The sequence below is a fragment of the Zonotrichia albicollis genome, chromosome 17 (assembly GCF_047830755.1).
Source record: "Zonotrichia albicollis isolate bZonAlb1 chromosome 17, bZonAlb1.hap1, whole genome shotgun sequence".
NCBI lineage: Eukaryota > Metazoa > Chordata > Aves > Passeriformes > Passerellidae > Zonotrichia > Zonotrichia albicollis.
The window spans coordinates 9055778-9072306 of NC_133835.1; the positions used below are offsets into that span (position 1 = coordinate 9055778).

A 16529-nucleotide genomic window follows, 5' to 3' on the forward strand; every position below is an offset into this window, starting at 1 on the left:
ACGCGCTGCCAGCGCAGCCGGACGTGGAGGCGCTGATGCCGGAAGTGAGGCTGTCATGGCGGCTGTCATGGAGGCGGCTCGCAGGGACTGAGGCGGCTGAGGGCGCGGTGGCGGCTCAGGGAGGCGCTGCAGCCCTGGGGCTGAGGGAGCGCCCAGGCTGCGGGAGGAGCGGTGCCGTGCGGGAGCCCGGTGGGCGAGAGTGGGGAGAGGGCAGGGCCAGGCCCGGCCTCTCCTCGGACTCTCCCGTCGCCTCCTGCCGCCTGTTTCCAACAGGAGCATCGCCCTGGTCATTCCCGAGGGAAAGAGCGGGACGGCGGGGTAGATGTCGCTTCTGCGGGCGAGGACTTGTTATCCAGAAGTGCTTGAGTGAACTCTGAATGTGTTTTGAGTTCGTGGAGAGGACGCGGGCAGCAGCGCCTTTCCTGTGCTGAGGATGGATGAAGAGAGTCTGGAAGCGGCGATCCAGACCTACAACGCCCAGCTGGAGCAGGTGGAGCTGGCGCTGGGGGCGGGCCAGGACCCATCGCAGCACTCGGACCTGATCCAGCTGCAGGAGGATTTGAAGCAGCTCATAGAACTGACCGAGTCGAGCCTGGTGGCTGTGAAAAAGAGCAAACTTCTGGCCACTTTGGACACAGATGCCTCCTCCTCCTCCCCAGCAGCTCTCCCAGGGCAGGATCCCCACCTGGAGAGCTCTGCCCAAGATGAGGAATATGCTGCTTTTAAGGAAGCCATTGCTGGGCTTGGAACAGATGAGGAGCCTCCAGCTGATGACAACGGGATCTCCTCAGAGAGAGAGGGAGAAACGGGGGATAAATCCAAATCAAAGTGCAGTGAGGAGGAGGAGGAGTCTGAGAGAGAGGAGGAGGAGGAGGAGTTGAGTGGGATGAAGGTTAAAGCCCCCTACTACAGCTCCTGGGGGACCCTGGAGTACCACAATGCCATGATTGTGGGGACAGAGGAGCTGGAGGATGGCAGTGCAGGGGTCAGGGTGCTCTACCTGTACCCCACCCACAAGTCCCTGAAGCCTTGCCCCTTCTTCCTGGATGACAAGTGCAGATTTAAGGAGAACTGTCGGTAAAGAGAGAGGGGTGGGAGGGTTCAGAGGGACAAACCTCCTCCCCAAGTGCTCTGCATGCCTTTCTCACCCAGAGAAATTGTGCCTTGGTGTTTTTGAAATGTGCTGTGGGGAGCAGTGGCATCACTTTGGCTGTTCTCTATAGCTGATCACAGGTGAAGTGGAAATTCCTGTGGGAAAGATGCAGAGGTGTTACATAACTGAGTGGCTGAATTAACAACTGATAGAGTGTTTTAAAACAAAACACCCAGGTCTGTGGGTGATGCACACATTCCAGTTGCACTGGGGGGGTTGGATGTTTCTGGGGATCTATTTGGGGCTCTGTTTTTGGGGATCTTCCCCAGGATGAGCCTCAGTGGTGTGTGAAGGTGCTGGGCTGTGAGGCTCACCTCTGTGAAGGTGCTGGGCTGGAGCCCTGCCTGTCTCTGATCCCATTTATCCCCAAATCCATGAATTTTTTAATTGGATGTGTCACCAGCAAGGAAGTTTAATTCTCTGGGGTGAGATGCATTCTTTGTCCCATGACATAAACAACATGTTTAAGGTGCAACATGAACAACTTCAGGGAAGTTTGACCACGTGCTGTTGTAATTATAATTGTGGTGAAGGTTCCTCAGCCCTGACACTCGTGTGCATTTCCTTTGAGGAAGGAAGGAATGGATTTTCATTTGACACCTCCTGTTCCTCCTTCCCTGCAGGTTTTCCCATGGCCAGGTGGTGTCCGTGGAGGAGCTGCAGCCCTTCCAGGAGCCCGACCTGAGCAGTCTGGGGGTGGGCTCAGCCTGCCTGGCCAAGCACACTGATGGCATCTGGTACACGGCCAAAATCACCGGTGAGGGGCCCAGGGGGAAGGGGGAGGCTGAGGTTTGTGTGGATCTAAAACTTGGCTGCTGTGGTTAATGACAGAAAACCAGAAACTGTGTGGCTGCTGCCCTGAACTCAAAGTCTTGGCCTAGCAGAGGAAACAGGCTGAGTTTTGTCAGGCTAAAAGAGAGAATTGACTGGGAAGTAGGAGATAAAGAGCAAGAATGTGGAAAGGAAATGACTGCGGGGTCATTAACTGCTCCAGGGAGGGGCTGCAGGAATTTACATGTCTAGTAGGTGAGAATGGCAATAATCTGGTCTTGTTTAAACAAAAACCTGGGGAGCTGGCCCTGCCCAGCAGCTGCTGATACAGGCTTCCTTCTGTCCTGGGAAGGGGAAGGGTTTATTCCCTCTTTCCATCTTTCTTTTAACTGTTATTAAATCAGAAGGGAGCAAGTCTAACTTCTATTAATTCCATTTCTCAGCAGCCCATCTTTCTTGATTTGTAGAGATAAATTTCTGGGTATCAACACAGGCATTGTGGAAATAGCTTTTGGTTGCAGTGGGTGCTTCCCCCTCCCAGACAGAAATAAAAATCACAGATTAAACCCAGGATTTTCTAGAACTGTTCCTTGGGCCTCCCCCCATCCTGTGTTGTTCTGCTGGAGCTGACTCTGGTTTAGCTCCCTGTGGGCCTGAGCTCTGTCCTTGCTGTTCCCTCTGTAGATGTGGACAGTGGCTACTACACGGTGAAATTTGACTCCCTGCTCCTCAAGGAGGCCGTGGTGGAAGGGGACAGTGTCATCCCACCCCTGAGAAGTGAAGATGCTGCTGAATCTGGCGAGTCTGATGAGGACAGTGTAGATGATTCTGGTTATGCCAAAGGTAAGGGAGTGGGGAGAAAGTGAACAAAAGTGACTTGGGATTTTGTTCTGCTTTTCTCTGGGACTGGCTGGCTGTCCTGGAGCTCTCACTCTGAGTGTCCCACCTCTGATGGAAGACCAGATCTCTTTATGTGTTCCTGAAAGATTGAGAACAGTAACTGGCTGTTCTGCCATAACTGCAAACTAAAATCTTTGTTTTGTGCAAATCCCTGGGCTAATGAAGGCTGGAGGTTTCCATGGGAACTCCCCACACAAGGAAGAAGAGGGTGTGATATTTTGGAATTCCAGGCTCTGAGCCTCATTCTTATGTGTCTGGCTGAGCTGAGTGAATAAGTGAATCAGAATTTCTCATCCCTGGGAGCTCCATTACTCAGGAATGTGAGACCCAAGGAAATGTTGGGTCTTTCTGGTGCCTGGATGAGGCTTCAGGAACAGCCTTGCCCTGTTTTACTGCTGGAAGGTGACACAGAGAGCACCCAAGTGACTTCTTGGAAGGTGCACAGGCAGCACTGTCCCTCTGGTGGTGCCACAGCTGCATCACAGGGACAAAGTCGTGTCCTAGAGCTCTTCACATTTAACCTGACAGAGGTTATTGGATCCTAATAACACAAAATTAATGTTATGGCCTGGAGGAGCCTCATACCAGAGACTGGAGGCACAGGATAAGTGTTAGGTGTCACTGTGTTAAATTCTGCTCAGATGTGTACATTGGTCTGTATTACCATCCTGGAAGGAAGGAAAAGAATCATAAAACTCCTGGGTGATTCTGCCTGGATGTGGGAGGTGGTATGTGCATTAAATCAAGTGAAACCTCACATTTCAGCCACTCCTGTGCAGTGTTCATGGAAGGTGACAATCCAATTAGAACTGAGTAAAGCTGGAGCATGACCAAATGCTTTTAGGGTTGGAGAAGTGAATTGCACTGTCCTGTGAGGGATGCTGCACACAGCAGCTTTACTCACAATTCCTGCTTCACTGATTCTCCTCTTGTGTTCCACAGTGATAGACTCAGGGGTTCCAGAGAATGGGGAATGGACCCCAGCCTGCAGCTCCTCTTTTGGTGGCTGGGAGGCCCACACTCGTGGCATTGGCTCCAAGCTGCTTGTTCAGATGGGATATGAGTTTGGAAAAGGTAAGGGGAGAGGGTGCTCCTGGGGCTGGTAAGGAAAACCCAAGATTTTGGTTGAAACCAGAACTTTGCTGTGCTGAAAGGCCACGTGGCTGAGGCTCAGGCAATGTGGTAGATCCCAGCAGGGTTGGAGGGAAGAGGGATGAGTTATTTCATGGAAGTGCAGGCATGTGGGGCACCAACCCTGTATGGAAATGGCAAACAGTGGAGGCACCTGGGAGCACGGTGAGGCTGATGATCAAAGCTGTGAGAACCTTGTGGAATGTTCAAAGGCTGGAGGTGGAGGGGAGCTGATCTGCAAAGCTTCTGATGTCTGTGCTAATGCATCTCCTGGCCTGACACAGACTTCAAAGCCTGCTGAACTCGCTGCTCCCACCCAAATTGCATTGAGCCTTGGGGGCTCTGGGAGGGCCTCTGTGTCTCCGGTCCTCCCAGAGGAACCAAACCAGTTTGAAGCAGAACCTGGCTTGGGTTCTTCCAGAGGAACCAAACCAGTTTGAAGCAGAACCTGGCTTGAGAAGCTGAGGATGTGAGGCTGAACCTGGTTTCACAGAAACCGGCCTGACGGATGGCCTCGGGCTTGGAATCACAAATCTCCTGCTGTGAAAGGCTCCTGGCCTGGCCTTTCCTGGTCCCCTTGGCTCGGACAGAAGTTGTAACTTTTGGTACCTCAAAAGTTTTAAGCTTGTGACAATGTGAGCTTGTGGTGGGAGGTGCCTCAGAGAGAGGATGCTGTAATGACTCGGAGTCTCCCCTCAGGCCTAGGGAAGAATGGCGAGGGCAGAGTGGAGCCAGTGCAGGCTGTGGTGCTCCCTCGAGGGAAGTCTCTGGACCAGTGTGCTGAGGTGCTGCAGAAGAAGAAGCAGGGGAAGCTGGAGCCAGGGAAATCGAGGAAATGCCGGGCAAAGGGAGGCAGCTCTGGGCAGCCGGGCGGCCGCAAGGCCCCGCGCAACGTCTTTGACTTCCTGAATGAGAAACTGCGCGGGAAGAGCGCCGGGGACAGGGCTGGGGGGATGGCCCTGCCCCAGAGGAACAGCAAAGAGATCTACCATGCCAGCAAGAGCACCAAGAAGGCCCTGAGTGTCAGCCTCTTCCAGACCACGGAGAAGATTGAGCAGACGCAGAGGGATATCAGGGGAATCCAGCAGGCCCTGGCGCGCAACATTGGGAGGTAGGAAGATGTTCTTTGGGATGCAGTTTGTGGTGCTTCTGGGGAGGGGTGGGCTTGGAATGAGGTGTGGGAGGAACAAGTGAAATGTGTCTGGATGGGATTTAAGGGGAAGTGGAGGAGAGAGTTCAATGTGTGCTTCAGACCAGCGTGGACACTGCCAGATGTGTCTGGGGCAGATGTGTCTGAATTCAGGCTGTGGCAAAGAGAGGAGCTCTCTGAGGAAAGGTGCTGGAGTCCTTCTTGTGCCCACTCCTGCAGCATTGCTGTTGAGGGTCCCAGGAGGACATTCTCTAGCCCACATAGTGCTGAGCATCAGGTTACTCCTGGCTTTCAGCAGATCCCTTGGGCTAATCCTGCAGGAAATGGCAAACTCTCTTGGGATGGTACAAGCCCTTGATCTTACCATGCAGGATGACATTGCCACTGTGCTTTTTGCTTTCAGGCACAGCATTGCTGCAGCTCAGCTGGAGGAGAAGCTGGCTAATGCCCACAAGCAGCTGGGGCAGCTGCAGGCCCAAGAAGCCAGGCTACAGCGGGAGCAGAAGAAAGCAGACACCCACAAGAAGATGACTGAGTTCTAGGTGCTGAGGAAGGTGTTGGACTGCAGGAGTTGTCCTTCTGGTGCTCCTGGCCTCAGAGTCTCAATGAGCTGTCCTGCTCTGCTGGGCCTCAGGCTGCTCAGCCTAAAACTGGGCAAAAAAGCAGCAGTTTCTGGATGCTTCTGAGCTCTTCTGGGAGGGGGAGTAGTGCACATCCGTCCAGCCCTGAAAGCATTCAGTGAGTTGGGCCTTGGATGAGGCCTAGCTACAAGGGATACAATTCTCTGCTCTCTTGCACACTTCTTTCCTTCATTTTCCCTGCAGCAGCAGCTCCATCCAGAGTCTGTGGCTGCTCAGGTGATAACACTGCTGGCTACAAACCAGCTGAGGGGGCTTGGACAGCCCCACATCCTGCCAGTAACTGTGGCTTCTGTCTGTGGCCACCTGCCAAGCACAGGTGCAGGCAGGGTCCCAACCATGGCTGGGTGAAAACATCAAAGGTCAAGTGCTTTAGCTGCTCTCTGCCTTCTGGTTTTTACTGTGGGATTGATCTGAGAACTCCATTTCTGGGGGGAGCAAGTTCTTTGTAGCCCTAGTGTAAGGAAGGGACAGAAAACTGACAGCTCAGAGGTGGAACCAGCAGCCTGGAGCATCAAATTCCAGCAGTTTGACTGTTGGGGTATCCCAGGCCATGCTGTAGCCAAACTCACTGGCTTGGCATGGAAAGCTGCCTGGTTCCTCAAGTAGAGTGCCATAGCTGGGGGAATAAGCCAGCAGCATATCAGAATTCCCAAACCTATCCAGGAACAGCTCCACAGGGAACCTTGTGTTTTTTGCCACCATCAGTTGGGGTTTTCTGCCCAAGGTGGCTCACTGAGCGTGGGTCCTTTTACTAAAGAACCTCAGGACCCAGACCCAGGTTGGACTGGGCCCTAGGTGAGCACAAGGAGCAGGATCTGTATGAGCCCAGTGTGCAGCCCTGCAGTGGCAGAGCTTGGGCTGGGCTGGAAGCAGGCCAGGCAAGCCAAATGCTCTTCCCTGCCACTTGGAAAGTGGACAGGAAGGATGTCCTCTCCCCTTGGTTACATTCTGTATTGATGGTGACCAGTCCTTGCCTCAGAGATGCTGGTTTCATCATCTGGTGGGATTTCTGCATTGCAAAGGCTTTTTTTTTAAAAAACAAAAATAGTTTGCAATTCATGCCAGTATCTTAAGGACACCAGTTTTTTTTTTTTATTTAAGGAACCAATTTCCTTTTATTCTGTGAGTAATTTTTCTAATGAAAAGGTTCCTTTAGTACTCTCTATTTTATCTACCCTAAGAACAGATTAAAAACAAGCTGTCAGCCTGGGCAGGGCAGTGCCTGATCTGCAGGGTCAGGCTGCCAAACGAGCAAGAAAATCTGAGACTGAAGAAGATATGATCAGAGCTGTTCAGGTTGTGTGGGATTTCACATTGCTGCAGACACACCTCAGAAACACAGCGAGACAGCAAAACCAAACAAGATGAACATCTTCAGGAAACCTGTGGGAGTGAGTCTGTGCTCCTGAAGAGCACCTGGATCGTGCTGTGATCCTGGTGGATGTGGGATGTGTCATGGGCTGCCTCAGGCACTTCAACATCCATCAGTTCCCATTGGAATTGGCTGTTCTGTCCTCATTGTTCCGAATTCGTGTTCTTCACACACCAGGCTCAACTCAAGGGTTTAACAATGGCCCTTCCCTCACAAATGACTGTTTGTTTCTCTCACTTGAGTGCTAAGTGGTGACAAGGATTAATGTGCCCAGCTTAGCATGGATGCTCGCTGAAGTGGCCCGTGACTGGAGAGCTGAGCTGGGCAGAGAAAACTTGGGGGTTTATTTTGTGCTCTGAGACTGTTTAACATCATCATAATCTCTTTAGGAACTGGGTGAATGAGCCCCGTGTCTTTGCTCAGTCCTATTTTGACCCTTCCTTGGGATCTCCACAGCCTGTCACCTCCCACCCAGCGCAGTTCACATCCCCGATGAATAAAGTTGGTGTTTCTTTTTTCCTCCTCTCTCCTTGTAAGGCGTTGTTCATTTGCAAGGTAATGATGATCTGGTGCTCCCCGTTCTTGCCTTACATCGCCCTGAGCTCCGGGAGGAGCCGGGCGGGGCAGAGGCTGCTCGGGTGTGCTGAGCTTCCCGCCCCGGCTGCGAGCACAGACCCAGCCTACCCCGGGCTGCAGCCGCCACCTCCGAGGCCAGGAAGCTGTGGTGGGTGTGCTCGGTGTCTGCTCACAGCCCGCTGCTCCTCAGGGAGAGCTCAGATCGGGATGTTGGAAATGTGCGGGAGGCTCTGACTGGGACTTGCTGTGGGATAAAATATGAAATTCTCCAGGCTGGCCAGCAGGGAAGAGAGCATGATTGGATCCCTGCGCTCCACACTCACCGGATTTTGAGTTTCTGCAAGTAAGTGGTGGTGGCTTTCCTGCCTGGGAAATGAGGAATCTGCAGCTAAACTGAGAGGGAAATATCTTAAACCCCCCGAAGTATAGAGAAGTCACAGCATTGTCAGAGATGCTCTTGGGGCTGGATAGACTGGACAGGCAGGATTCCTGCTCTGCTCTGCTCTGGGAAGCCTCAGCTGGTTCAGCTTTGTGAGTTGGGCTGCAAGCTGTGTCTTTCCATGTTTTGTGCTCTGTAGCTGGGCTTGAGAGGGAAGCAAAGGTGGTGGAGCTTGGCAATACTGCTGGGATTCCATGGCTGGGGTCTGGAGGCTGAGTGGGAGCCAATAACTTTTGGGGTGAATGAATTCAGTTCAGAGGCGTGTGGCATTGTGGAAATTTCCAGTTGTTTTGTGGGGAGGGGGACAGGAGTGTTGCTGGTGTGTGCAATGGGAAAGTGCTGAGCGCCTGTCTCTGGGTGAGGAGGCTTGAGAACGGGACCCCTGAAATGCTGTCTTCTGAAAACCTAAGATGATGTAGAAGTAGTGCATGTGTGGCAAAGGAAACCTGGAGAAGACACATCTCCTTCACACAGCCATGCTCTAGTTTGGAATCTGGCTTCCCATAACAGCAACTCTGAGCTATGCGCTGGTCTCCTGCTGTGGCTGAGCTCTGCAGAAAACCTCTTGAGATTATTCTTGCCTTAAAAAAGCATTTTTTTCTGCCCAAGTGAGTGTTCAGCAACCAGGGAAGGGCAGGAAGAAAGAAAAGTGCTGAAATGGGGTCAGCCTCGAGCAGAGCCCTGTGGTGTGGGCTGACGGTCACTCACCTGAAACTTTTAAAGTTGTGTTTTCTCAAAAGCACACCAGCATGTGAGCAGCGATCAGAACTGCAGCTAGAAGTCTGCATCCAAGTTTTCAGACATTTGGGTCTGGCATTTAGAAGTATGGGTGGCACTTTCTAAATGAAAAGCCCCCAGAGGTATTTGACCGTGAAGTCTCATTACGGAGAATAAGCAAAGTGGGTGAGATCTCATGCCTGCTTTTTTGAAATAATCTTAAAACTCACTAATTGCACCCCATGGTCCAGGGCAGATTCAGTGTTGTGACTGACTGTAAACAGATCTTTCACTTTTTGTAATTGAAGAGAAAAAAAATCTGTCTACTTCTGCTTCTTGTGCCTTTTTTGAAGCACAACTCCCTGGGGTACCTGAGCAGAGTTTGCTGCAGCTGTGTGCACAGTTGCTGATGGAAATCAGCTCAAAATGTTCCTCTTGGTTTTGTGCAAATAGACTTTGAGTAGCTGTGCAGACTTTTTTCTTGCCACCCTGCACTGAAGACCGTGTGGTTTTATCTGGGGAGATGAATCAGAGGCCAGGCAGAATCATCACCAGCAGCGCTTGGTTTTGCAGTGAATTTAATCTTGCTTTCAGGAAGCCCAGATGAAAAACTTGCACCTTTCATAGGACTCACAAAAAACTCCCACATCCTGGAGTAACAGCCCATCTGCCTTGTGGGTGCCTGTGCTGGGGTGTCACACACGGAGGGGAGAGATCCCTGCTCAGGGCTGTGGGTGCTGTCACACGTACGCAACGGCTGTGACCGCCCTCGCCTTCAAAGCCACCGGGGCTGGGCTGGGCTGGGCTGGGCTGGCAGAGCCGGCGCCTTTGAAACGCCTCTGCTGAGCCTCCAGCCCCGGGGAGCAGCCCCAGGGCAGGGAGATCGATAACTACATCGGCAGGAAATCCAGGTGTTTGCCTTGCAAACCTGCCCAGTTCTACCTGTCGTTAGTCAGGGGTTCTGCTTGCAAATCTGTGGGTTTGGGAGACCCAAGGTGCTGTCCTTAAAAAGTGGCTTCTCCTGGTGGCTGCTGATCCTGAGCACTGAGGAGGATGCACTGCACAGTTTCACTGTTCAGAAATCCTGGAGCAACCATCGACCTGCTCTACAGAAAATAGGCCAGAAGAATTTTTCTGTGCTCATTCCTACTCAAGGAAGTCTCTCCTTTCAATCTTCAAAATTCAGGGATGGAAAATCCCCCTGCTGTGGGATAAGCTGCCCCGTGTGCGCCTGCCTCAGCATGCTGAAAGCTCCCACCTGGATTCCAACATCACACCAGCTCCTGGCCATCAAACCTCGCTAGAACTTTGTCTGCTCAACTCCAGAGCCTGCTCAGCTCTGCCCTGCTTCTGCAGCCCATGATCCCATCCCTCTAATGAGCTGAACGAGCCCAGCGAGGAGCTCCAGGCTCTGTCTAACACACCGGCCCTGTTGCAGGTAATCCCAATAATTAAAGTGTGCTCAGACAGAAAAGCTGTGTTGTCTAATTAAAACGTTGGAAAGGGAACAGCCTCCCCTTCCCAGCTCTGATCTAAGCCAGTCTGTCCAGCCTGGTTAGCCCTTAAAACCTCTCTGTCTCACTTTCTACCTTGAAATAATTGCTCTCCAGGGTTCATGCTTCAGTCAGGGCAGTTTCCAAAGGCATGGGAAGTTCTTAGATAAAAGGATGCTCGCAGATAAAAGGGTGCTGCAAATGGGCAGAGACCTTCTGGATATTGGGGTAAAAGTGTGCCAGAGATGCTGTGTGACCCAGAGTGCAGGGGAGAGGGGAGCTCCTGTGGGTCTGCAGTAGCTTTTGAGATTTACACAAGGCAGGGTGGCTTCTCACCAGAGCTCATCTGGATGAAGATATGCAAGAGGGTGAGTGAGAGGCGCTCAGCACGTCCCTCTGGATCTCTGTGTTCCCATCTGTGCTGGTGGAAGCTGATCCTGCTCAGCTCTGCCCAGGGACCGTACTGCTGGCCCCATCTGGATCAGCTACCGTGCCTTCTTGAAGCTGTGTTTTACTCCAGGAACTGCCTCCATCTCCTTTCAGATCAGGCATTTCTCGGGTGCTGGTGAGAGGCCAGGCTGTTTTTGTAGAGCAGGGTGCACAGAGCTGAGCTGTGCAGAGCTGGGAGCCGCAGACACCGGTGAAGGGCTGTCAGCTTTTGCTTTGGGTTTGCAGCGTGCTGGCAGCAGAGCAGCAATGGGGATGGTGGCATGGAAATGATGGGACAGAGTCACCAAAAGCCTCCTGGGGAAGGAGGTGATCCTGACAGGCTGGGGAGCACCCGTGCTTTGTGTCAGGACACCCTCCTGCACTGCCGCCGTTTGCAGGGGACGATTTTTGCCCTGAGGAAAGCACAGGGACAAGGGCTGGGGTTGGGCAAGGCACAGCTTTAGGCATAGGAAAGGGGTGGAAAATGGGGAATTTTCTGCTCTGTGTCACTGTAGAGAGTGGCTGCAGAGCTGGGGTTGTGGTGGCACAGGGAATGTGTGAATCCATTGCAGAGGGAGGGTGTCCTGGTGTGTTCTGCTGAGGCCAGGGCATGAGGAGGCAGAGGAAGGAGATGCTGAAGCTCCCCTTGTTTCCAGGAAATTGAGTCATACCGCCTGTCCTTACTGGCCTCCTCTATGCTCAGGAGCGGTGTCACCCCCATCCCACAGCCCAGATTGGTGTCCTGGTGTCCCCTGAAAGCAGTCTGTCATTCCTAGGGTGTCTCCAGAGGGTTTTCACAGCTCCTGGACATCTCCTTTTCACCATTTCAGTGAGCTCGAATCCCGCTGGTTTTGTTGGATTGTTTTTTTCAAAAGGAACCAAAATCTAAACTTTTCCCTGGTGGTGACAGAGCACCCAGTGCCAAGTGTCCACACGGGGCTGGGCGCTGGAGGTGTTATGGTGACTCTGGGGACAGCAATCACTGGCCAGAAAATGGGACACCCAGTGAAATGTCCCCATCCAGAGCATCCAGAGAGATGCCCTGCAGGGAGATGGTGCTGCAGGGGTCCCTGGGGGTAACAGAGCACCATTCCAGCAGCTCCAGGCTGAACCCCAGCTCATGTTCTCTCTCCTCAGAGCTCAGTGGTGCTGCCAGCGGCTCCCCCATGGCTGCAGCCAGCGGCGAGGGGACAGCAGGGACCCGGCTGCTGCCAGCTGGCACTGCCCTGGCCCTGCTCGGTGGCCTGGTCTACCTGGGCACCCTGTGTGCTGCCTGCAAGCGGTACGTGCTGCCCATGACTCCTCCACTTTCCCTCCTGGGGCTGGGTGGGGCTGGGGACCCCTCGGTGGCATTTGGTGGGGACTCTGAGTGCAGCCATCCTGAGCTGGGATCGTGGGATCTGCTGCTCTGCTCACCCCAAATCCTCACCTGCACCCCAGTGCAGCTCTGCCTGGCTTGATCCTGCATCCCTGTGTGTCACAGCACCCTGGAACAGCCCCTATGCCCAAAAACCTCAGAGGAGCAGCCCAGAGAGGGCTGAGCTGCGAGCAGCAGGGGCAATGCCAAGGGTGGTGCCCTGCACAGCTCAGTGGGGTGCAGGATGCAATTGTGATGTCCCCAGGCAGCACAGAGCCTGCTGTGGGGCAGGGAAGGAGAAGGATGTGGGTTTGGGAGTGCCACACTGGGACCCCTGCTCCTCACCCCTGGCTCTGCCACCTGCCCTGGGCTCAGCCCCACCTCTCCCTGCAGGAAGGGCAGGAAGAAGGTCGCTCCGGATGGGGTGAAGCTCGTGGAGGAGGTAAGAGCACATCTGGGGGGCAGGATGAACCCTGGGGGTGCTCTGGGCTCCCAGCCCAGCCTGAGGGTGTCTGTCCCCCCGTCAGGCCCTGCTCTGCCAGACACAGCTGCGCTCACTCAGCAAGTCGGACACGAAGCTGCACGAGCTGTACCGGGTGAAGGTCAGGGATGGTGAGTGCCCTGGAGCAGGGGGAGCCCGAGGGGCTGGTGGCCCTTGGCAGCTCCCTGCAGTCCCCAAGCTGCCCATCATGCCCATCACAGACGTGCCACAGCGCTGGCACAGGGCTTGGTGCCTGCTGCATCCCCTCATTTACTCTTCTCTCCCACAGTCCAGCGTCCGGCCAGCCTGGATCTCCCCGGTGCCATGGCCCCTGGGGGTGAATCCCTGCACAGCTCTGGCCTCCTGCACCGTGAGCTGCCCCAGATCCCCGTCCCTGAGCCCCCGGCCACCTCCCCAGCCCCCGACCAGACCTACTCCAACCTGCTCTTCACCCCTCTGCGCAAACCGGCGCCAGACGCTGTCTATGAGTGCCTGGCAGTGGGGGACGAGGGCACCCCGGTGCCCCCCAGTGTCACCCCGGTGCCCCCCATGCCAGCTGGCACCCAGCTGTCCCCTCCACGGGCTGGGCACGGCGCAGCTGATTACGCCTGTGTCCATAAAGTGAAGAAGGTGGTGTCGGTGGAGGTGCAGGATGGGGCTGTGGCAGGACCCTCTGGAGCACAGCACGGCTGGGATGGCACAGGCAGTGCCCCTCATGCCAAGGTACACTCTGGGGGACAGCAGGGATGGGGCACATGGTGGGGGGGTTATTTAATTCCATCTCTCCTGGCTGTGCCCATGTGTGGGGCAGGGTATAAGTTAGGATGCACTGACAGCATCCTCCCGGGGTGCTGTCAGAAGATGGGGGGAACAAAATAATGAGGGTACCCTGCAGTGGGCAGGGATTGGCCCCAAACCTCCACCCAAAAAAAAAAATTTCCTTTTGCAGCTGGAGGAGATGTATTCAACAGTGTGCAAAGCCACCAAGAAGAAATCCCAGGTCCCTGCATCAACCCCAAGGGCTGTGAAGGACGGGGGGTCTGGGGGGCTGCCCCCCTGCCAGCAGGAGGGGTCCCCAGCAGCCCCAGGCCCCCCTGACCCCTGTTATGAGTCCATCAATGATAGAGCATGGACTGCCCAGGCCCGTGGCCCCGAGCCTGACTACGAGGCTGTGGACATTCACTGGAAGAAGGCAGCAAAAGGGGCCAAGCCAGGGAAGGGCTGTGTGCCTGAGAACCTCTATGAGAGTGTGGTGGATGTCTGGGCAGGGGGGTCCCAGAAAGGCTCTGCCCGCACAGCAGCCAATGGGCTGCAGGTTTACATCACCAACCTATAGCCCCCAGGAGCAGGGGCAGTGCCACAGGGGAGCCCACCTGGCTGGGCACCACTGGGTGCCAAAGGAACAGGTGCCAGCACCCCTGTGCCCACCCTGTGCCCAGCACTCACTCTCTGTACATATTTCCTGTTACTTTTCTATGAGTGTCTTTGTCCCATTCCAGCCCAGCTGGTGCCAGCAGTGGTGGGATGTCCCAGCATGGGCAGTTTGGGGGTGCTGGGTGGGACCCCAGTGAGAGAGGGCTGGCACTGGCACCAAGATGGGAACAGGGTGGGGACCAGTCACGTTTTGGGGCAGGGGGGTGATGGGGCTGCAGCCAGCCCCCTGCCTTGGGCTGCAGGATCAGATCCCCATCAGGAGGTTTCTGCCATGCCTGAGGGTCTCTGTGCTCCTCACACTGCCTGGGGGAGAGCAGGGCCTCCTCCAGCCCCCAGCAAACCCTGAGAAGCTTTGCCCCAAATCACAGAATATCCCTTGTTATGGGGAGATGGGGTCAGCCCTGTGCCTCCATGGAATCATACGATATCCAGAGCTGGAAAGGACCCACAAGGGATCATTGAGTCCATCTTCTCACCCTGCACAGGACTACACAGAAATGTCACTGGTGTGGGCTGTGGGCTCTGCTCCATCCTCCATCCCCACCCTCTCAGACCCGTGCAAGGGTGTCTTCATGGGTCACCATTAAAAGGCTGAGAGAAAGTTTACACTCCTAAACCGAGTCTAAATCCCTGGTTCTGAGGGCTCTTGCTGCTGCTGGTGGTGCAGCTGGTGCTGAGGGAGCAGCTTTGAGCACAACGTGTCAGTGAGTGCACCAGCCCTGCATGGGTGGTTTGGCTCCTCTGAAATGGGGACACACAGCCACCAAGAGCTGCTCTTTGGGAGGATCTGTGCCACAGCAGAGCCTTGCACAGGGCTGTGGTACAAACCAGGCTCAGCATTTACTTCCTTGCTCACCTCCCCATCACTGCTGTGGGTCCTGCAGCCTCCGTGTGCCAAAAAATCCTGGGTGAGCTGGATGTGTACCAGAGCTAAACCTCCCCTCCTCTCCTCCCCGGTGGAGCTGCACATCCGTGCCCCAAGGGACGCGGTGGCAATGACGGTGTGACAATGACGGTGTCCCTGTCACACGGCCAGCGGCTGCCTGACCTCGTGGCACGACGGCCTGGTGTGGCTGGGGCGGGGTGGAGCCCCCGTGCCGTGCCGGGCCGGGCCGTGCCGTGCCAGGCTGTGCGGCAGGAAGCGCCGCGCCTCCCCTCAGCATCTTTGCCCGTGCACCGCGGCGGGTGAAGAGATTAACACCGAAAACGCAGCGCTCAGCAAACCCCGCTGGAGGTGTCAGAGCCGGAGGCACCCCAGGCGCCGTGAGCCAAACCACAGCGGGCCCCGAGAGCTTCTCCCATCCCCCTGCGAGATGGGGGCGCCGATAGAGCGCGGCTGTGCCGCTGCTGCCGCGCTCCGCCTGCTGCCAGGCTGCCACAAGCACGCGTGGGCTCCCCCGCGCTGCCTCGGCCGCATCCTGCCCCTGCTCCCTTCTCCATCACCCCAGCACTCACGGCTGGGGCCCGCCTGCACCTCCTGAACCCCCGGGAGCTGTTCTGGGCTGTGCTGCCAGGCACGGGAGCTTCATTTCCATGCGGGATCAGTGGGGCTTCGCTCCGGTCCCCGCGTTGCCCATGTGGGTGGGTGGCACAAGTGTGCGAGAGAGTGAGCGGGAGTGCATGAGTGTGAGGGGGTGTGCATGATGTGAGCGGGTGTGCAAGAGTGTGAGTGGCGCCGTTCCCACAAGAGGGAGCGAGCAGGAGCCCACAGAGCACCCGAAGAGGCTGAACGGGGCTGCACGTCCTGTAATCCGCACCCTGTGGGATGTAGCGAGGGGCAGCACACACTGCACGGTGTGACACCCGCACGGTGTGACTGACACCTGCACTGTGACACCTGCATGGCGTGACACCTACACTGTGATACCTACACTGTGTGACACCCGCACTGTGTGACACCCGCACGGTGTGACTGACACCTGCACGGTGTGACACCTACACTGTGTGACACCAGCACTGTGACACCTGCATGGCGTGACACCTACACTGTGATACCTACACTGTGTGACACCCGCACGGTGTGATACCTACACTGTGTGACACCTGCACCGTGTGACACCCGCACTGTGTGACACCTGCACGGTGTGACACCTGCACGGTGTGACACCTGCATGGTGTGACACCTGCACTGAGTGACACCCGCACACTGTGACACCCGCACGGCGCTGTAGGGCACCCTGTGCCATCAGGACCCGCACCCCCATGTCCCTGCACCCCGCAGCCCGCGTAGCTCTGTGCCTGTCCGGCAGCACAGGGCTCTCCATCCCCCCAAACCTGCCCCACAGCCGAGCAGCTCCGCACCCCGCCAAGCCCCCCATCCCTGGAGCTGACCCTCGTGTGGCGCCGTGCCCTGGCAGCCCCACAGCCCCGGCGGGCAGCCAGGGGGACACGGGCAGCGCGGGCACGGCCGCGATCCCTCTGCACGACCCCCTGGGCGAGGGGCATCAGCGCAGTCCGCAGCCAAACCCTGGCAAGGGCAGCCGGG

General features: G+C 55.7%; 2 protein-coding genes across 2 annotated transcripts; both read left to right on the plus strand.

Moving 5' to 3' along the window:
- Positions 1-9: 9 nt before the first annotated feature.
- Positions 10-7643, plus strand: ZGPAT (zinc finger CCCH-type and G-patch domain containing). The gene is made up of 6 exons (XM_005491215.4): positions 10-1077; positions 1777-1910; positions 2609-2767; positions 3767-3898; positions 4655-5066; positions 5509-7643. The coding sequence occupies exons 1-6, from the start codon at positions 434-436 to the stop codon at positions 5645-5647; spliced, it is 1620 nt and encodes a 539-aa protein (XP_005491272.2). The 5' UTR covers positions 10-433; the 3' UTR covers positions 5648-7643.
- A 53-nt stretch (positions 7644-7696) lies between these two features.
- On the plus strand, positions 7697-14945 carry LIME1 (Lck interacting transmembrane adaptor 1). Its single transcript, XM_026796018.2, has 7 exons — positions 7697-8037; positions 10037-10288; positions 11910-12054; positions 12523-12571; positions 12657-12741; positions 12900-13333; positions 13560-14945. Exons 3-7 carry the CDS (start codon positions 11939-11941, stop codon positions 13944-13946), a joined length of 1071 nt encoding a protein of 356 aa, XP_026651819.2. The 5' UTR covers positions 7697-8037; positions 10037-10288; positions 11910-11938; the 3' UTR covers positions 13947-14945.
- The last annotated feature ends 1584 nt before the right edge of the window (positions 14946-16529 follow it).